Genomic DNA, 22,592 nt, shown 5'->3' with positions numbered 1-22,592 from the left:
TAGCACATTGCAGGCTTGTAGAGTCGTATTGCAGTAGGACGGCAAATGCTGATATATACAAGCATGAACGTGCTTTGACGTGCCGCGTGGGAACTTAAACTTATAAAGTCTCTAGTCCATATGGATTTTTTTCCACGATTGTGTAATAACTTTTTCACGTGAAATTTCTATAAGGTACACGTTTAACTGAAGAAGATAATCCGACTTAATTAATAGCCATTCAGGCTATGGTTAAAAGCAAGTTCGTATGCACCTAAGAAAAATTCCCGGACGGGGTCATTCGGACTAGCGGGCATTCGGATTTAATTGCTAAACGCACAGAACCAATACAGTGTGTGAAATACCGATACCATTGAAGGTTTTCTAATATTTTATAACACAACTGAAAAATAAAACCCGTTTATTGTAAAAATAACAGACATTTGATGGTCTGCGTGACTCGAAAAACAAATCACGTAATGCAAATTTGTCTAACAGAAACGAATGATAAAACCACTCGTAAGAAATGGAACACATTAAATGTGCTAGTAATTCCACAAATGTTGCTAATTTGTAAAATGAATACGAGTATGGTGTGATTGATCAATAAATTAAGATTAAATACATGTAAACAATGAAGTTCATATACACATTAACACGCATACACAAACAAAAGATAATTGCATTGATTCTGTTGTAGGACTTCACGCGTGCCTAATGAGGTCATGAATGACGAAACACTGTGTACTGTTTCAAGCAGAAGTCCACACGTCTGTCTTTGATAAACTTTCTCAAAGAGTCAATACTGGGAATGGGACATTCGTACTCATTCTTTACAGCCCTATGGGTGTCCTTCTCAAAGAAATAGAAAACAGGAAACCAAATTTTGATTCGCTTCCGATTTCGCCTCATCATTGTGAGGTTGTTGGCAAATGTTTGGTGGTACATGAAGATTCTTGACGAAATGTAGAAGGCGACCACTACGTCAAGCGTGTAATGCCCGTGGGAGGCGAGAATGGCCCACATTCCACAGAAACAGTACAACCACAGAGCCAGGTGAAGCAGACGATACCGACTGGGTGTATCTGCAAAAGATATAGAAACCAATGGCTGATGTCTCATTGCAACTTTGAAAAGACATTCATTTTTTTTTAATTGCTCCTTTCAAAATTTTGTGGTGCGAATTTATAAATGGGCGTAACTTACATTCAATGGCAGTGAGAGTAGCGATAGTCATAGTGATGGTGTGGCCGCTAAACATGTAGTCCCCACACGTCTTCATCCCGCCCAGCTTCATCCCCATCCCTGAGTAAACAACCAGGATTCTCTTGAACTGACTCCAACTGTCCTGGAAAACCTAGCAATGCATCGAAATGTATTATTATAACCGGTTGATTAGCAGTCTGTGTGTGTGTTTGTGGGAGAGAGAGAGAGAGAGAGAGAGAGAGAGAGAGAGAGAGAGAGAGAGAGAGAGAGAGAGAGAGAGAGAGACTGACCATTCTGTCACAGTTGTAGTGCTTCTCCGGCATCGGGAGATTGGTGACGGTGACACAGATACAACGCAGCAGGTAGATACTTCCGGCGATGACCATGGTCCGGCGCAGGACCACCCATCTGTAACCATAGCAACGAAAAATACAATACTGAGGCGGAATATTACGTAGTTCTCTACAATTTGTTCATTGACATGAGGAAAAGGCGATGATTATACATGTATATTATGAAAATATAATTTAATCTCTAAAAGAGACAAGTTGGCAATGAATGTAAAGAAAATTATTCAAAGGAATTGATTCTTCACCATACAAAGAATATTGAATGAAAATCAAAGCACGGCGATCCTTTGATACAATCTATTACTAGTATATTTTTCTTTGAATGTGGTATAATTAATTTTTTTTTCATTTAAATGGTTCAATAACCCATTTTAGTTAGAAAATAGTTAAATCGTGCCCGTATATTTTCATAGCAATTTACTGCAATAAAATCAATTCCTCGTCAAAATAGCAATGTGAGAATATCGCTATTCTTGTCGGGCCGTTTGTTTGTTTTCTTGAAAGGGCAACTCACAGATGCCAAATAGACCTTCAAATGTTTGTCAGAATTATGTGTACACAAATGTACGTATAGGTTTGTTCAGGGTTGGCAGGAAGATATTGGGGGTAGTGATGGCCACCAATGAAATACAGCTACCCCGTCAGTTTGACTGCTAACGAGAAATGTCGATATTCAGCACCGATCGATTTCAAATCAAAAAGTCTTAAGAAATAATTAAGTGAAATGAATATAAATCTCTTAGATTTATTTTGAAATCATTGGGTTTATTTGCCGTAGAAAAAGGAGGGAGACGGGCTTTTAATTTTCATGACAAGAGATCGTTTGGGGATTAAATAGGCGCTTAAACACATAGCATTGAGGGGATGTATGACTCCACATTTAAGCCGCCACTGATCTGGTGCTAAAACAGTTAATACCGACGACAATAATATACATGAGAGGGTATTTTATGGAACGGTCTAGGAAACTTTCAAACATTGATGAGTGATGAATACGGTATATGCTGTGCATCAACTAAACGCCCACCACAATATCGACGACTGTTAAGTCAGTTCAGTTTTTCATTTTGAATGCAGAAGGAGGACTTTGTTATGACTAACAAATTAGGTTTTTAAAAGATTGTACTACTACTGAATTTTGTCTTTACATTCTCCTTTGCAGTTGAATTTCAAAGAGTACAATCAAAAACTGATTATAAATTCGTCTCCAATGTTCTATTTATGAAAATGAGACCAATTATTTTTTTCAAATACCAGTAATTTGACTCTTAAAAAACTAGATCAAATAAATGAATACGAATACAATACGCATTTTCCCTACGCGTTAGATGTATTTCAACCCAAAGTTCCAAAGAATTTATATAGGATATCCTTGGGTACACTGTGTATGTTGTTGTACGCATGATGATGTGAGAATCTAGCACATGAAACCTAGTGCTCTTCAGTCTCGCATTGACTAAATTGCCTGAACGAATTTGCACGATAGAGTTATAAAAAAAATTGTTTTGAAGTTATAGTCCTACTTAGAATATTAATGTATATCACCTTATAATCGTGAGAGGGACAGATTTGCAAGATTCGCGGTATATTGACGCGCCGCATCGGCCCTTTTCTGACTGAGATAATTGTTACAAGTCTAGGTAATTAAACAAAAACAAACACTTCAAACCAGTTTATTACTGATCATTTGCGAAAATAGGTTGTCGCAAATATAATTTGGTTTATAATCAGGCGTGGTGTTGGAATACTGATATATATTATATACATATATTTACATTTTCCATTGTCTTTGCCTGTGATAACACTATGTATTGATTTGTACTATATAACCCATAATACAAATGACGCCAAATGAGGCGCCAGTGGGGTTTGCTTATTTATATTTTAATATTTAATAGTATGATGGTTTAAAATTATATAAATATAAGTAATAAGGAATCATTCTTTGAATATTATGAGGTGATAATTCGGTCGGGGCGTGATCAAATCTATCATAAAGCCCTTCGGGCTTTATTGGATTTGATCACGCCCCGACCGAAATTATCACCTCATAATACTCAAAGAATGATTCCTTATTCCTTATATATAGACTGTAAAGAAGTCAGTGTAATGTCATGTTGTAAATTTTGAATTTACTGGGTGGCAGTAAATACAACATGACAACAGTTGTCATATTGTGTGACAGTAAGAAGATATTGCTTGGAACATACAGTGTCTAAATCTTTGAAGGTATAGAACAATAGGACAATAGTAAATAAATATGTATAAACTATAATTAGCCGTTACCTGTGCTTATGGAAGATAAGGATGACGCACAGTAAAGCCAACAGACTCAGGATCACGCTCTCCGACACCTTGTAGGCCCAGGGAATCATGGCGAAGTTATCCAGGTATATATCCGGAAGGGGCGGGTACCGCTTCTTGTCTGGAAGCCTGGACTGGGCGACCACAATGGCAACGGAAGTCATGAAATGAGAGAGAGCGCCATACGCCACCGCTAGCACCGTTTTTCGGAGCTCCGAACTGAACCGACTGTAGTACACCGTATTTTGGTTGTCGTCCGTCTTACTCAACAACTCCCGGTCACTGTCGAAGCTATTCTCGGAATCCTCCATCTCCACCACCTCGAAAGCCTTGTACGGCAGGAGTTGCGGGCCCTGGCCATTACAGATCGCTGAATGTTGGTGGAGCTGTTTTAGCTGCTGAATACATCCTACAAGTTTCTGAATATCACTGGCCACTGTCAGATTTAGCGGCTCCTGTTGAAGCGATTCCTCCGTCAGGCCACACAAAGCCGCCCCGTCAATGTTCCGGTCCTCAAACAATTTCCGATATTCCGGGAACCCGGATTCAGTCAGCCACTGTCCCACCCGTGCGCGGCTCCAGTGATGTATCGTCTGCATCTCACTGAAACACCAAACACGGAGACATAAAAACAGCGTTCCTCACTCACTCTCTCAAAGTTCTAGTTTAGAAACTGGTGAATATGTCGATTTGTGTAAAGTTAAATCAACTGTTCGGCTTGTTTCCCGTTCTCTATGGTAGAGAGTTTGAACTTATGAATTACTTCGATGAAAGAAGGCCTCGACATTTAAACTTGAATCAATACTGAATTGTAAAAACATGCTTTGGCGAGTGGAATGATTTTTTTTAATATATTTAATACGACTATTGTCCGAAGATAATTCCTTACGCGTCTGGTAAGATTTCACTTTATTATACAAAAACAAATTGAAATAAGCACCTTGAGACCCCCCCCCCCCCCCCCCAATGCCTAACACGATCACCCCTTAAACTTCTCCCTAACCAAACGGTACATGTCTATTTATTATATTTCATTATTACAAAGAACTTACTGAATCATCACTAATTATGGCGTTTTTCAAATCATTGTTAATATCCCAAATTAAATAGCATTCAAACTTAAATATTGACAATTACAAATACATGTACATGTATTACCTTCCGTTTTCTACAGACAAACTGACATTTAAGCGAACCCTTCGCGGACTGGGACAAACTACCGCCACAGCGAATTTAAACTTATGAAATATGGACGGGAAACTTCCTAATTACATGCAATGGAAACCTTGCGCGTGACACGCGGATCTGATTAAGAAACCCAATGTTTACTCCGGAGCTTGACGACGGAACGCACCAACGCCTGCCGTTCAATGTTGAACACACGGGCCCTTTTCAAGAGAGTACACGTATTTAGAAATAGAGTCGATATTGTTTACTGAGTTTACAATTTCATGATTTCGAAAGAGCTTTATTTGCACAGAATAAAATAACACAAAACAGAATGATAATGGTGATTAAACTTTAATAGCAATAGATTCGTCTTAGTATCATAAAATCACGAGACTGTTTCCTACAGAATGTTACAGTTGAAACCGTTTGATAATTACAAAGATTGACTTTTTTCGCTGGTGCATTCAAAGACGCCGGTGTCAAAAAATCAATCATAATAAACGATAAATTATTCTTATTGGAATATTGTACTGTTATTGTAAACTGATTCTGGATAATGATAATTAAACTGAGTCAAAAGGAGCGTACAGGAGATAACTCATAAAACACAAAACATTAATAAGTAAATACGTGCTTTTATAAGATGATTAAGTATCAATTTTTCTGACAAAATTGTGGGGATCAGATATTTCCAGTTCATAAAAAATGAGAGAAACCGTTAATAAAGATGATAAAATATCTGCTTATGGTGTGATGAAATATTTGAAGAAAGATTTTATTTAGCATGCAATTTTATCTTTTGAAGATGACTATCTAAAATCTTTTTTAAAAAATTGAATTTATTTCTAACGGTAAAAGTTACTTGATATGATTACATTGTCAAAGAATCAAATATCGTTTATAAGACATTAATTCAAAATTAATGGGTGTGCAGTCATTGAATTAAATGTACTTTAATCGGCTTAAAAAAATTTAAATAACACACGTGTGTCATTGCAAAACCACTCACGTACTGTAAACAATCTCCAGAGGCTCGAAAGTTGAGAATCTGGGACAACTGACGGACATTCATTTTCATACACGTTTTATATATCCATGAAGATTTTAATCCGCCAGATGACACAGGCGACCGGGATCTCTCCCGTTATCGGATCGTTTTTTATGTTTATCTCCTGTACCTGGCCGGCTGGAACTGAGATTTACTCCGAAGATTAATATTTTAGTCGGGACCCACCCATCCAAAGATTTATCCCTGGTAACCGAGCTACAGTTATCACGTGAATGTCTCAGTCAAATTTATGACACAAGTTCGGGGCTTGAGTAGTTTATGATGAGCATTGTGCGGGAAAAGTCAACACATGGCCATAAACCACGATCTTAGTCTTCATTATTGTAAACAGTGCATTTAACAGTCAAAATCTGGAAAGGGGTCGAAGGAGGGGGGTCCAGGAGCCAGTAACAGAATGTTGTAAGACGACAAGGTCTTATTGTAAATGTTGAGATTGGCCTCCCAGTCACTACAAATCAGGCAAAGAACGAAGGCCGAAGGGGCTTTGACTTATTCATGTGTTCACAGATAACAACCATCCCACACACCTTAGGCTTCAATGCAAACTCTAGGCTGCTTTTCTGATCGAAGAAATTGATCTTATATTCAAGCCATTGTTTAATAAGGGCAAGTAAAACACTCAATCGGCGAGCCGTAAGTCCACCAGGATTGAAGGCCATATATTCAATATGATATATTTACAAAGGGGCGTAACTGCTGCTATATAGTTGACGTACATAGCCTTTACGGCCTTTAATTTGTTTGGCACCCTGTGTAAAGGCACTCAATTGCTCTGGACAATAAACTATTCGAATGTCTTCCTTTAGACTATCATTCTTTAAGATAAACTTCTTTTTAAACCATACAAAAGAATTATAACTTTTACCGTAGCTTGTTGAAAGGTCTCCTGAATGACATATCCGGCTCTTTTATGACGTCATCTGAGGAAATTATGCAAACTTTTTGTAAAGACGCGGTCTTTTACCGAGCCATCGACGCAAGTTTGTGTTATATATATCCATCCTCTTACTTTTTTAAACCTGACATCCTTACATAATCGATTCCTATAATACATCTTGTATAATAGCATACTGCATTGCATCGATACTAATCAGATCATAATCGAGCCGATGTTCCTCAATATTTAGAGTTATTTCCCTTAGTTGGTGTAAAAATGGCATCCAAACGTAGATATATATAGAGACTTAACTATGGAAAGAAGACAATGAAAGGCAATGAATCTTAAATTGAACCCAGATGGGTAAAAAATTATATTGCAGTTGTGCCGGGTTTATTTTTCTCACTCAAACACATTCGAAAAAATTACCGGGAAATAATTATTGGTCTCAATAACTTGTTAAATATTTGTCATTTACGGTAAAGGGAAATGATCCTATAGCATAGGTCGTAAATGCTTATCAATTAATGTACGGTAAAGTTGTGGATCAAGTGGGCGAGGCCAGGGGTTTCCAGCCTTCTCTTCTTTAAGAACTTCCACCCCTCCCCCTCCCCACACTATTTGTTTCTATTTTCCAGGGCATGATGGTTGGGGTCCAGACCACCCAACCCATAGATCTGCAGTAGAATTAATTCTCCAAATATAGGCCTCGGAACCCCTCCTGACAAACAGAAATATCCCTTGGTCAGAAAAAAAATTGATTCCACGAAACTCTGAGATTAAAATGACCTTGACCCGTTCCTGGTACATCTGTATATCTATTGTTCTTCTAAATCAAGCAACCATGTAAGAAGTTCAATAAAGGTTAATCCACATAGTTTAATTTGATAGTTTGATGGTACTTTACAAAATGCATGGTCTGCTGAAGTTTAGTAATTACGTTTGACCGTCAGACAAAGTCACTGCACAAGTAACATGCGACTACAAATGGATGAAAGATCATAGAAGACCAAGAAGTATGTATTTATATGTAACCTATATATCGGAAACACTTCGAACACCCTTTCTCAGCAAGAATCCGAAATTATCACGTATTTTGTATAATAGCACTCAATCCATTCAATACATCTTAAACGAGGCATGGATTGTTTTAAGGTTGCATCATATCATTACCCTCCTCCTGGAAAGATAATATCCTGTTTCTCGTCTATATCTCCCTTTTACTCAAAACAAATCGACAATGATTAGCAAAAATAAATACTTATTTCCCCATTTGGATAATAAAAGACAGACACTTAATGTTAAGTCCTTCTGTTGTAATACATGTATTTGAATTCAGACTTAAATTTACTTAAATGCAAAAATAGTCTTATTAGCAGTGTTTTTTGTAAGATTGGATAAGGAATTTTAAAATGCATTGCAAATTCTTTCCATTCAAATCACTAATAATTTGCCCCCCCCCACACACACACACACACTGTCAAGGATCGTACGTGACGCTTTTTTCAGAAAGACTACATATGAATAATATTTTGTACGTGTGACGAAAACAAACGGAGTAACAAAATCAAACCCTGTGATAACAGTGAGATTGCTAATACTCTAGAAATCCTTTTAAATGAAATTTTCATTGATAAACAGAAGATAAATTAATATCGTAATATAGTAATATACATACCTGCCCTGCTTCAATCCGTACTACCCCCCACACCAGTTTGTGGTCACGTGAACCGGGACCACGGATCCCACGTGACTTTTTGAGTAAAAAAAAAGTTTAAAAAGAACAAATATCGGTGGATATTTACGGATGGATGTCCGCTCGTTTAGTTTGTTCTGTACTAAACAAAGCTTCTAGATACTCTACCCAAGATAAAATGGCCCAGATTCATGTAATAACACTTTATCAGTCCCAAATCCCAGTCAATAACACGCGATCATTACTAACACCGTTACACAACTTTTAAAAATAAAAATGTTAACATTCAATGCACAACTCATAAAATGTCATGTTTTAAAAAAAATCGGAGGTTATGTAAGGCGGGCTGTCACACTTAAAGAATTCTGTAACTGTGCGTGTTTATATAAGCTATATGCTGGAGTCACATGAAGATGGGTAGCCGTGTGTGTCTATGCATTCCCTCTCTATGTCGAGATAAGGTTCACTGAGTCACGAAACAGCGACGCAAATTACATACGGGTACGTGACTGTTGGATACAGCATATCAACTCATTCAACAAATTGTTATAGATAATGATGCATTGCAATGAATAACCAATGATCTCCGAGTTCAAAATCTGGATTTATTTTTCTTTTTATTTATGCAATGTCTCGCGGCATACTTGAATGAAGTAGATACACCCCACCCAAACACGTGCATTTATTCCCACCTCGCGTGCTTTTATAACTGGGCTACAACCTGTGGAGACTCGTCAGCTTTGAGTTTTAATTGCTAATAAAAAGAACTATTTAAACACTTCCTCGCGATGACACTGAATAATAATAAAGAAAGGAGAGAGAGAGAGAGAGAGGAGAGAGAGAGAGAGAGAGAGAGAGAGAGAGAGAGAGAGAGAGCTCTTTTTTGGCCAAAAGTGATGTATAAGTGTACTTATAAACCGATCTGAATCTTTCCTTACACCCGTGAAAGAAGAGATGGTAGATTAGTTCAAGACCTGGTCATTGTTTGTGTGAGGAATAGACCAGTAACCGGCGTGAACCAGTTGTTAATAAAGCATTCACAAAATCATCCACCCTGCAGAATATAGAGATACATGGCCAAAATATTGTCAACCTGAAGATCTGATATTCTATATTTATCTCATTGCGTGCTTGCCTGGGCTATTTAATTCCATCGTGCTAGTAATTCCACCCTTAAATACTGCCAAGTGTTGTGTACACGTGCACTCATACCATACCGTATCTGCCATACCCCCCCCCCCTCCCACTGTACTTCTAGACCTATTTCAGGTCTGCGCACCACTGTAAGCCCATCATACAAGTTTTATCTCCATATAAAATTCTGCAGAGAAGTTTTCAAGTTTTATTGGACCACTTAATACTACCGTTCGAGTTATTTAATATTTTTTCAAGTTCAATAAAGCGTACGTTACAGTTTCCGGCCTTCTGAATACCTGTAATTTATACCAGCTTGCTCCAACTAAACTTAACGTTTCCTGGGCGGTACCCAGAGGATTTATATTTCTATGTAAATTCAGTTAATTTTATAAATTTTGAAAAACCTTACCACTGTGTCTTTCGTGATCCATGTAGCACTTAATTACATGTAACATTACGGACCTAGCTTTTAACATGGTTAAAACATTGAACCCAGTGTTGACCGGGGCCGGTGACGCGGTTGTTGTTGTTTGCATGTTTGCAGGGCAGTTCTCCAGTGTATCCTAACCACTGTTAGCCCATTGGATAAATACTTATGAAACTTACAATTTACTAATTTTTCAATCTGAAATGAAAGATTATGACATGACATACAATAAATTTTAACCTTTGATCGAAAAAATGTAAAGGATACGTATATTCGTCAATTTACTAGTACGAATATTATGTACTTATGTACTATGTAATTATTTAATTATATCCATGTAGTTTGAAACGAAATAAGATATAATAACGAGAATTTGACATTTTGTAAAAGAATCACATCAGTTTGATGGTTGATGTACATAAAATAATCATGCATCTGCTGTTCTGTACAAACACAATGGCGGTAGACGGTATGCTCCAGAATGAATTGTTTGCATGGTCACAACATGCGCAGACACGGAAAATTCGACCGGAAGGTCCGAGGGATAAGTCTGTTTGACGATGGGCGAGGGTGGGGGCTCCGCAGCCTATTTTTGTACGGGGGGGGGGGGGGCTCCTCATTTAGATCTGCGCATGATTGAAACAAATAATTATTTGAGTCTTCGCAGTGTTTTCTGGTCCTTATCTTCCGGGCTATAGACAAACAATAAGATATGGGCTACTCAGTTAAGTGGTCAGTAGGACACAATTAACGCAATAGTATCCCAGTTACAGATAAAACCTATAAAATTCAGCAAAATTGTAAATTCTGTATCTCGCTTATACATTCAACTCGACGACCGACACTCAAATTTTGGTTGAGTATTAGAAATGTTTTACTGAAACATTGTACACATTAAAAACGGAAAAATAGATTTAGACCAAAAAGTGACAATGAACCTTAAAGGGAATATTAGACATTGAAGAAAAGATGATATTTCTGAAAAATCTTTCATAAATTGTTTATTTCAAAAAAAATATATATATATACTTGTATATACAAATCAAACTCAATTTTTCTTAGATTGTAACTTTCCAACTTGTCAATACGATTCATTAAATTAAAGGGACTTGATAGTCAACAAATTAATCAGATCTTCCTGCAATTTTAATTAAGACATGAATCGTTAAGCTGTAAACTTAGAAAAAAAATCCATATAATCTATATTTTGAAGTTGGGTATTTTTTCTATTTTTTGTATATTGAGCTCTTTTTTAAAGAAGATGAATACAGTCTAAAAATGGCCACGACTAGCGAGCTCTCCATTATTGAGTTGCATCTGGCAATGCCTTTACCAGGCTTTTCTCAAAGGAAGAAATAATGGCATCGATCAAATTCCGTTTCGCAACGTTCTATTTTTTCACCTGAATTGCTCTTAAAAATTGCATCCGAAATCGATTCTGGTTCAAAGTCCCCGGTCGCGTACTTAGTTTATAGATCGACATTCCGTGGTACGATCAGACAAAACGTTAGAGCGGGAATGTCACACACGGAGTCCTTAGCAACATACCCCACGTGTACACAAATAATCATACAATATGACATTATTAACATTGAAAAATCACGTTTTTGTATTGTTTTGAAAACTGGGAAAGGAATCTTGGGAAGAAATCAATTGTTCTTCGAGAACATGCAGTCGTACGTTGACTTCCCGCGGAATGAATAACCACCTCACCCCCCCCCCCCCCCCCCCCCTTTGTGTCAGAATATTTTATACTGTCGTATGCTGGATCACCCAAGCACTAAAAAAAAGACTGGTGAAAATAACCCCAAATAGTCTTGTTGATAAATGTTTTTCGACAATCATGTTTCGCTTATAACCCAATGTTCTAGAAAGTAAAATCAAACAACGACCCACATCCTCCTCAAAATAGGGGTGTTGCTAAAACGCGGAACGGAAAACGGAACGGAAAGCGGAACGGAAGGGAAAACGGAAAATCTTATCTAATGTTATTTACCTTATAGATTTGTTAAGCATGCTAAAACGATATACTTTATGTACCTTTTTAATTTTTTTTGAAAGATTAGCAATATTAGATTATTTATTCAAGAATATTTATTTCCTCAAAATTAACAGTACATGCATTGACCACTATATTCTGTCCGAAAATATCTTCGATTCACTTTTTGCAGTATATTTATATATACCTCAGGGTTCAAGCAATTCTCTTTTAGAAGCATTAAACATTATCATTATTCTTTCTTTAAAACGTCCTCTCTAGCTTATCAGCTGGTATAAATACACGGCTAAAAATAAAGAAGTCTACGGGGTTTTGCATTTCAACAGACCCGGATGATAGTGTTGAAAAATTGTGCAAGGTCTTCTGAGTGACTTCCAAATGGAGAAAAGATGTCAACTTTTTCCATTATAAATCGTCCAAATGTGCTTCTTGAATATTTTGGGATCGACAGACTATAGTCCCAATATATAATTGGAAAATCAAACCAGGCAACGTCTAGAGCTCTCTATTCGGATCATATATGTATATAGCTGCTGGAATAAACAACTGCTTAGTAATGCAAACATAAACAAAATTGCATTGCTAAAAAAACTAGTTTCACAAATTACTAGTTTCACAAATTACCGGGTATTTTAATGTTTACTGTATTTTAATTTTAAATGTCGTCAGTCCTACGGTTTTTTTCCTTCCATCTCAATGATACTGTATCGTCTGTATGATAAAAGATCGTCTAGAACACCGAAAATTCAATTTTGATGTAAGTATATACATGTACATCATATTTGAAATATAAAAATACTCAAAACACGCATAAAACGCTTTCACTAACTGCGTACGTTACGCTGATATGCCAGCAATACCATATAAGAAAAATAAGTAAAACGTTATAGCTAATTTGCTCGTTTAATCATGTTATTGTTTCACAATTCGTATACATTTGATTTTTCCGTTTCCGTACTCAACTAAAGCCGAATGAATACGATGCTATAATTGATAGACATTCATGTGAATATTAATAAGATAACAACATGTTGATAATCATTCATTAGATATAAATAAAAGATACAAAGTAAATCGTTTCTGGCCAGTCTATACCCTCTTTAAGCGATAAACGTGATGATATTTTCCATTCCGTTCCGCTTTCCGTTCCGTTTTCCGTTCCGCGTTTTAGCAACACCCTCAAAATAGCACAGGAGAGTTATCAAACAGGGCGACGTTTTAAGTCGTAGTTAAACATCGAAGCCTAACATAATGATAGATCCTCTATAGTCAAAGTATTAAATGTAAATATGTCTTCCTCTTGATGTTGCATGTCACTGTTCAAAGCTGATCACCTGCACATCCTTATTTAATAAAAAGAACGGGTCAGAATACAAGACAAATGAGAGGAGATTGAATGAGTCATCCTCGTGGTCACTTTTTCAGCAAAAGAGTGGGACCAGTATCTCTGGGGCACGTGAATGTTGGGGGGGGGGGGGTGAGAACATGTGTATGTTGGGGGGGGGGGGGGCAGAATCTGTGAATGTTTGGGGGGGGGGGGGGCAGGGGTCAGGATCTTTGGAGATGTATCTGTACACACCTATAGAATAGACAAGTGGTATAGTGGGTCAGTATTACTCTTGCGAAACTACAGTTTAGGTGGATAGTCGGTCATTATATTGTATGACGCGAAATGTTCGCCCATGTTTACATTTGCCTATTTCGCCCTTATTGTCAGTGAGCGAATTAAAGACTAGGCGAATTCCCATGTCTTAGATTATCTCCCTTTTGATACGACTGTGTTTGGACGAATATTCACGACGGAAAGAAACCGTTTGCAGAAAGGCGAAAATAACATGGGGCGAAAATAAACCTGTATACATACAGTAACTCTTGTGATAGAATAGACAAAGTCGGTCAGTATGACTATTGTAATCGAATAGTCGGGTAGTATAACCCAGTGTTGTTGTTTTTGATGCTATGAATATAACTGCATTTTGGCGTAATAAGTTAGCATCCATATACCTCTACCGATAAAATAGATCGGTGGAGGACAGGTGACACAATCACAAAAAATTGACCAACAAGTTGGATTGTGAATGTGGTAACATTTCTGCAAAATTTCCCTTGCTACTCCCACACTCATGCGAATGTTATTGTCAATTAAATTTCGACCACGTGGTTTTATTTGACGCTTTCAGTTTCGCAGTAATATTCGCGCCTCGGGTTTATAGTGTATTTCCTAGAATCTAGGTACTTGTAGTCAAATATAAAATCTAGACGTGTATTGACTTTAAACTTTATCTCCATCATTTGGTGGATAAAATGAGTTCTAGAAATAAATGTGACAGTAGAAAATATATAAGTTTTTTTCTGCTCTTGCAACAATTAACATGCTTAGTGACGATCCCCCTAAGTATCAATTTTCGATCCGCGCCTGACCTAGTATAATAGCATCAATAGTGAAACAAATTTTACTTTTTAATGCAGAATGTTTCTTAAATTGGCTCGATATATTAAGTTTTAATTCAAAACAGACACCTATTCATTTTTTAAAAAGCATGGTAATCCACACCAAAAGCATCAAACATGGCTATGATTTTTGGGAGTTGATTTTAAATCAACTCTCCTATGCAGTCACGCGGACAAACCGAAAGTGAAACAGTGTTTGGACCTCAGCACAAATCATTGCTCCTGACAAGACTTAGTTCTTGAAAATAATTGATGAATTCGATGTAATGTATGCTAAAGCATTGTTTTTCAAGGAAACTTATTTACAAATACCTTAAAAATAGTCAGATTTTGAATGGGACGAACAATTTAAATATTTTTTGTAGTCGTGTGTATTCCTACGCCAGAGTTCAATATAGTCTCGTTCAACTCGACGCTCGGCTGTCTCCGTAAACCCTTGTCGGAGATTTACGGTGTCAGCCGAGCGTTTGCAATTGGTTGAACGAGACTAGAGTTCAATATTGCTTGGATCCATGCAATTTTCGAGAAATATTTCTACCACTGATACATAGTTTGATTGAATTAATTTTATCTTTAAATATTATTTAACATGATTCATATGGAGGTTTCTCGACATTCTAGTCGAAAAAGTTCAAAAATTCATATTATAAAAATATGCGTAATTCAAATTAGAAACTACGTATACATGTACTTGTCATGCAAAATAACATATCTTTGATTTTAAAATAAATAAACATCGACAAAATCAACTCCCGCCAGTTCTTCAGTACTTTGATTAAACAACGTGAAGAGTGGTTGAACACGAACGATAACTCTGTTCTGAATATCATCGTTTCGTTTAAGGGGGATGTGCAGCCATCTTGTACATTTGAGGATAAGAATGTTAACATTTCTTGAACTGGCTTGTTTCTGCCCGAAACTGGCCAAAAATGTTGCCAAAAGATATAAAAGCAATAAATATGAAGTCATACATGTATGTGCCATTTTGTTTGAAAAGTATGCATACAAAAACAGGACAATGCCTTTTTAATCAAATTTTTAATCAAACATGGGACAGGTATAGAGATGTTTATCAAATTCAAAACGGATTGTTTTAAATTGGCATTTATTTTTTTCTATGAAAATATAACGTTATTGTGTCTCCATAGACACAAGAGTTCTAAGTATAGACTGGATTTTACTTGTTCTAAAAATAGATCCCATGCCCACTGTTTAAAAGAGATTAATCTATTTTGAGACAAAGTATCAACTTAAATTAGCAAAATTCAAACTTTTTCTCAACAAATGGTTGTGGAGAGGACACCAATAAACCTCCTTCATATTTTTAAAGATTTTTTAATCTTCAAAATAAGTCTGTAGCTGCGCAGTTAGACAACTGTTTTGACTGATTAAATAGATATTGCCCTATTCTTGTATGTATACTTTTCAAACAAAATGGCATGCAGGACTTCATATTATTGCTTTCATATTTTTTGGCAACATTTTTGGCCAGTTTCGGGCAGAAACAAGCCAGTTCAAGAAATGTTTACATTCTTATCCTCAAATGTACAAAATGACCGCACATCCCCTTAAATAACTACTAGATGATGAAATAAGATGTATATCGTAATATTTTTTTCATGTTTTAACAAAAATCAATTATAGGATATGATGTGAGAAACGACCAGTACTTACGTATTTTGAGAATATTATCCGAACACTTATACTTCCGCTCAAATTTTACAGAAACTGAACAAATCTCGGGGAAGTCTCGAGAACTTTCATTCGAGCACCTCTGGATTTATTGGTGAACTGTATCCATAATCCATGTCAACCCTGAATTGATTAACACTACCTACCGTATTAAGTGAAATGGAGTACCAATATGCAATATTTTGCCAAAAAATGACTAAGTTCAAAAGCTGGTATTTTTTCATAAATAATCAGAAATCAAAATCCTAGCAATATGCACACCTCTGACATATGTTCAATTGATCTACAAAAGAACAACCTCCTATCTTGAAAACTGTAGGAGGAGTTTTTTGTACAATGAGGGTACCCTTTTGGCAGCCGCCCGCCCGCTATTTTCACCATTTCAATAACCGGATTTTTTCGTTGGAAAACCCGATTAAACATAGTATCACATTTGATAAATTAGGTTTATCGACTGGTAACTATAGTTTACTTACCGCAAATTATAGTTAACGATTCGTAAACTATAATTTCAATCTGTCTGCAAATAACGCTAACAATAGATTTTGCTGATAAATATAGATTTACATCTGTAAACTATTTGCATTCGTTAACTATAGTTAAGAGTTGTTAATTATAGTTTCACAATCGTGAATCTATATTTATCAGATAACTTATGTTTTGCAATCGCAAATGGTTGTTGTCAGTGTTAATTATAGTTTTTCGTTAACACTAGTATATCGTTAACTATAGTTTATGAACCACAAACTATATAGTTAACGCTTCGTTAACTATAAAGGACGATTTGTTTACAACAGTTTTCATCTGCAAAACCATATATATTTAACGATTGTAAACTCTAGTTTACGAATAATAATCTAAGTTTATCCGCCTACAAATAGCGTTAACGATAAATTTTGCTGATAAATATAGATTCACATCTGTAAACTATCAACTGCATTCGTTACCTATGGTTAAGAGTTGTTAATCATAATTTCACAATCGTAAATTTATCAGATAACCATATTTTGCAATCGCAAATGGCTGTTTTCAGTGTTAATTATAGTTTAACACCTTTGAAACATGGATGATCTCGTTAACTATGGTTTACAGATGTGAAATATAGATTATCATCGTTAACAAACGTTTTTTGTCCGTAAACTATAATTTACAACCGTAAACCTAGTTTATCGTCTGTGAAACTTTTGTCAATTTGGCGTGCCATAGATTGCTGACTTTGTCATCTTTGACGAATAATTACAGGGGCTTCTTATCTCATTAAAGATCGGCAAAACTCGGAGATCACCTGCTGTGTGTTCTTATCTGAAGCTAGTAAAATGAGAAAATTGTTGTAAACTGATTTATTTGTATCAAAGAAAATGTTTTTAGAAGAAAATTATTTTGTATCACCTGTCCTTTAAGCTTCTGTGGTAGAAGATGGGTCACATGAAGCATATTTATGTTAAGCAGCTAGAACATATTATTATACCTTTACTTATTTTCACTATACTATAGGAGAATTCGATATATATTCGCGTCGAGAAATAGATTTGCACCTAAGGAACTGGAATCTTGCCGACTCTCTCAGTGGTATACTTTGACAGCGCCACCTCCCGCGACACTTTTTGCATTGTCGCCAGTAATATCAATAATTTTAACAAAATTTAAGAGATTTTCGAAGAATTGATTAGCTTTTAGTTTTATCAAAATACAAACTGATCAAAAAGGAACAAAAGGGAAGTTTTGTCAGGACAATGATACTGGTAAATCCCGTATATATTAAATTCCAACAATACCATGGGAAGGATGGGCAAATAAAAAAATACCATTGTAGACGTGCCTACAATTCCTATTCTATATATTATGACCGTGCGGTTTCGAAATAAGGAAACAATCTATAATCATGTGATCCGTTATTCATTCACTAATAAAACTGCATGGGGTTTTTTCCTGATTGATCTGTTGAATTAAAGATAGTAAATTTTACTTTTACAAATATTTTGCTCATATATTTAAATTAAAGACGATTTTTGTTAATGTACATACAGAAAGACCCCCTCTCTGGTTTGATTCACTCATAAAGAATGATAACTCTGAAAAGTTTTATTTTTAGGTAGCTCACTTGCAAACATATTTCAAAATCTTTTAATATTTACTACAACAACTCCACATTCGTTCATTTCCCAATGATGCAAATTTCAATGCATGGATGTAATAAACATTTAGATATTTATTAATTTTTTCGATACGTTTGCACAAACTAGGGAAAAGTCATTTAATTGAAATTGCTGAATAACTTAATTTTGTATTAAAAACAAAGAAGTTACTTTATCACGTCAGTGCACGCATGCTTATCAACCGAAATTTCAATAAACAGAAACTGTTAATTTTTTTTTTAAACTTTGGAACGGTTCATTTTCTTTTCTTTATTTTTTTTTTATTATTTATACTGTGTGATATCACCTTTTACTCTTTTTTGATTATATATGAAACTATATTAGTTTTATATATATATATATATATATATATATATATATATATATATATATATATATATATATATATATATATATATATATATATATATATATATATTAAACTAATATAGTTTTTTCCCAAAACAAGCGCAAAAAATAATGAATATAGTTCATTTTCACCCAAAAACCGGAATATAAAAGAATTGGTCACACCCACGTACATTAAATTTCTTTTATGAATACGAATTCTAAGTAATCTCATAATGTATATATCCTGGCTACATGCAGGAGGGTGAATGGTCTACAAAGTACTGCGAAGGTTAACGCCCATTCATGAAAGTTCTGTCAGATATTCATAAACAAAGTTATCTACTTAACAGAAAAATCAATTATTAATTGATTTTTATTCAAATAAAATTTGTAGTCAACTATCTATTTATCAAACGAAAGTTTTGCTTACGGAAGTTCTAAAACCTCATTATTGAAACGGTCTCTATGAGTGAGGAAAATATTATTAAGCGGCCGATATGTGCATAAAACTTAATTATCACATGTTTTAAACATGGGATTATTAAGTTTTATGCACATATCTGCCGCTAAATAATATTTTCCTCATTCATAGAGACCGTTTCAATAATGAAGATTTTTAAAATCTAACGTAAAACATTAGATATTAAAGTAGATTTTCATTTTAATTCATATCAAAGGGAGATAAATGTAGTCTAAAAATGGCAATGACTTTTCAGCGATATTTTAGCACGCGAATAAGTCTGAAGAGGGGGGTCTGGAAATTAAATATTATGAATATTATAATATACACTTCAGAAAGAATTCACTCACTGGTTAAATGTTAGATTGCATCACAGGAAACTGATCCTTTGTTAATAACACTGTTCTCAAATATTTTCTTTTCCTTTACCATCCCTTATCATCCTTTGTGAATAAGTGACACATTATGTTTCTGAACCATGATACTAAATATGTACAATTCACATCCACGTTCTGTTTTAAAGTAACGTTATACATTATAAGTGGTAATCCTAAACGAATCTGAACTGTTTGAAGGGCATAACTCGAAAGAAATTTTAATAGCTTACGAAACTTTATTGAGAATATTGTTATGTAGAAAATACAATAATTTTCATATAGATTGTAAATCCAAATTCACTCATGGTTAAAAAGCATCAGCAAAATAAAGGAAAGCAGTCACTCTCCACGTGTGTAGTCAAGCTTCTCTCTCTCTCTCTCTCTCTCTCATTCTGTTTCTCCCCTTTCATCCTCTCTCTGTCTCTCTCTCTCTCCCTCTGTCTGTCTCTCCCCCCTCTGTCTGTCTCTCTCTCTCTGTCTCTCTCTCCCTCTGCCTGTCTCTATCTCTGTCTCTCCCACTCTCTGTCTCTCCCACTCTGTCTCTCCCACTCTCTGTCTCTCCTACTCTGTCTCTCCTCTCATTCTCTGTCTCTCTCTGTCTCTTCCTCTCTCTCTCTCTCTCTCTCTGTTTCTCTCTTTCCCTGTTTCTCTGTCTGTCTGTCTGTCTGTTTGTCTCTCTCTCTCTCTCTCTCTCTCTCTCTCTCTCTCTCTCTCTCTCTCTCTCACCGTTTTGAACAAACATGGGAGGCTTCGGGTGTGTCTATGGAGGGAAGCTTGTCCGTGCCCAGGTCCACGCTTGCGTAGGAGTCTTTTTCTGCGATACTAGACGTTCTACTACTGCTATTGGAGGCTAACTTTAATTTGGAGTTTGATCTTCTCAGAACTGTCAAAGAACCTGCCCCTGAAATCAAAAAGTGATGCCATTAAACTTTCTCACATTTTAATCCAACATTCTTTCCTAAAACCAACAATCCTAAAGGAAGAGAAGGCAATATAATAACATTTAAATTTTTCATCAAAGCACATGTCTTTTAATGTTTACAGAAAAATAATCAAGAATGCTGTCCGTCCTGATTTCCAAATTACATCTGAGCTTCAAATTCATCAATTAATGATTCCGGTTCCATTACAAAATTTATAATTACTAAAAATAATGCTGAGAAACTAAATACATGTAAAAGGACATGGTTCACGATTTTTGTCAAATTCTATATTTTTGTTTTTATTTTTTACAATGATTTAAAAATGCATTTCTAATTATCAAAAGAAATTAGAGAGTCAGTCAGAGAGTTATAGGCAAGTTGTACCATAGCTTGGCGAGTTTTCTATTGTTATATGTACATACCCCACACTTTTTTTTTAAACTCCACCCACTATCTCGAGTAAAAACAACATCAACAAAGTTGTTTTTAGCGCGTCCATAATACTCCACTGTAAGAAGTTCCTCCAGATCAAAATTGCCAAAAACTTAACACGGATAAATGACTCGACTAACTTAGTTCGTCGAATAAATCTCATTTTTAGCTCGAGACAAAAAACAATATCGGCAATGGCTTTGTCAGAAAGACTATTTTAATATTCCTCTCCATGTGTGCGGAAAAGTAGAGAAACGCGTGTTAAATGAAATAGGGTTATCCTGTTTAAAGGTTTTATAGAAAGTCAATCACGTGATAGGAAAGCGTTTGAATAGAAAACTTATTTTGTGGACAGAGTGAATAGCGGTAGCCAATCGAATTTGACATTACCATTCACGGTTTCGCGACATGCATTTCTCAAATAATATTTTTTTTGCTTATTGATTGATTTTGTTCAATATATATATGTACATTATTTTTCAGCCACTTTTAAAAAACATACATTGATACAGAGTATCAAATAAGATTTGGAAAAACTAATTATCTTCATCAATTTAAATTAAATTTCAATTGTTTAAACAGAAGCATTGTACAATTTAGGGTTCGTACATATGAAATTATATTAATAAATCTAATTCTTTGAAGCAAATATCGATACTATAAGTCGGAAAATGAATGAATATGAAATATAAAAATATAACAATGAGAAGTCGATCTAGTAATTATAACTATGAATTATTATTAGTCCCCTACCGGTTTTCACCGGAGGGGATTATAGCTTTCCTCTGCGTCCGTCAGTCCATCTGTCTGTCCGTCTGTCCGTCCGTTCGTCCGTCTGTCTGTCCCATTTCAGTTTTCCACACTTTTTTTCTTAATGCGTTTGAGGAATAATATGAAATTTGCTGAACAGCTTCTAAATGTCAAACTTCAGATCAAGTTTACACTTTTGTTGCGTCTGGTTGACACATTTTTGAGAAAATAAATTTTTTATATTCCAATTTTTTAATGTTCGGGTTCGATATTCTGCACAACAGTGCATTGTTTCACAGTTTCCACAAACCAGTAGGGGATTTGTATTGCTTATGCAATACTCTCAAAATGCTTGTTGTTTCTAACAAACAAATAAGTTCTGTAAAATAGTGTCAAACATTGTGTTGTAAATTTAATCGACAGTGTTTTTGTATTATTACAATCGGGTTCGTTTTCGGGTTGGTCTCTTTATTCGGGGTACAGAAGAGGGTAAGAAATGATATTCTGCATAACAGTGCATTGTTTTCACAAATTTCTACCAGCAAACACTTAATGAACTTGGTGAAATTACATGAGATAAAATAAAGATTATTTTACCCATTTTTTATTTCATTTCCATATCAACGATGTAGTTTGAATTTCCTCTGTTCTTTTATTTCTGATTAAAGCATAACATCTCGTTTATAACAGTTTTGAACTATGTGTATGCTTCGAAGCTTTCATAGAATAATACAAACCGGTAGGCGACGTGTATTGCTTATGCAATACTCTCAGAATGCTTGTTTAAAATGCCTTATTAAGGTCTGT

General features: G+C 35.4%; 1 protein-coding gene and 1 long non-coding RNA gene across 2 annotated transcripts; one reads left to right on the top strand and one right to left on the bottom strand.

Moving 5' to 3' along the window:
* Positions 1–383: 383 nt before the first annotated feature.
* Positions 384–22,386, bottom strand: LOC105330064 (sphingomyelin synthase-related protein 1). Its single transcript, XM_066072317.1, has 6 exons — positions 22,383–22,386; positions 20,407–20,581; positions 3,822–4,442; positions 1,476–1,593; positions 1,186–1,336; positions 384–1,064 (listed from the first exon to the last, which is right to left on the bottom strand). Exons 1-6 carry the CDS (start codon positions 22,384–22,386, stop codon positions 703–705), a joined length of 1,431 nt encoding a protein of 476 aa, XP_065928389.1. The 3' UTR covers positions 384–702.
* LOC136273224 (uncharacterized) lies at positions 6,993–7,830 on the top strand. The gene is made up of 2 exons (XR_010711452.1): positions 6,993–7,058; positions 7,594–7,830. It is a non-coding gene; the product is annotated as an uncharacterized lncRNA (long non-coding RNA).
* Positions 22,387–22,592: the final 206 nt, after the last annotated feature.

This window comes from Magallana gigas, chromosome 2 (assembly GCF_963853765.1).
Source record: "Magallana gigas chromosome 2, xbMagGiga1.1, whole genome shotgun sequence".
In the NCBI taxonomy this organism is placed as follows: Eukaryota; Metazoa; Mollusca; class Bivalvia; order Ostreida; family Ostreidae; genus Magallana; species Magallana gigas.
Note: the sequence above shows the minus strand (reverse complement) of the source record. Positions and strands in the feature narration are given on the sequence as shown.

Bases quoted from the DNA above. Each gene is read 5' to 3' on its own strand.
- LOC105330064 (XM_066072317.1), bottom strand. The intron at 4,443-20,406 runs GTGAGAGAGAGA...TTGGTGTTTCAG, and splicing joins TCCCATGTTTGTTCAAAACG to TGAGATGCAGACGATACATC. The intron at 1,065-1,185 runs GTAAGTTACGCC...TATCTTTTGCAG, and splicing joins TACTCTCACTGCCATTGAAT to ATACACCCAGTCGGTATCGT.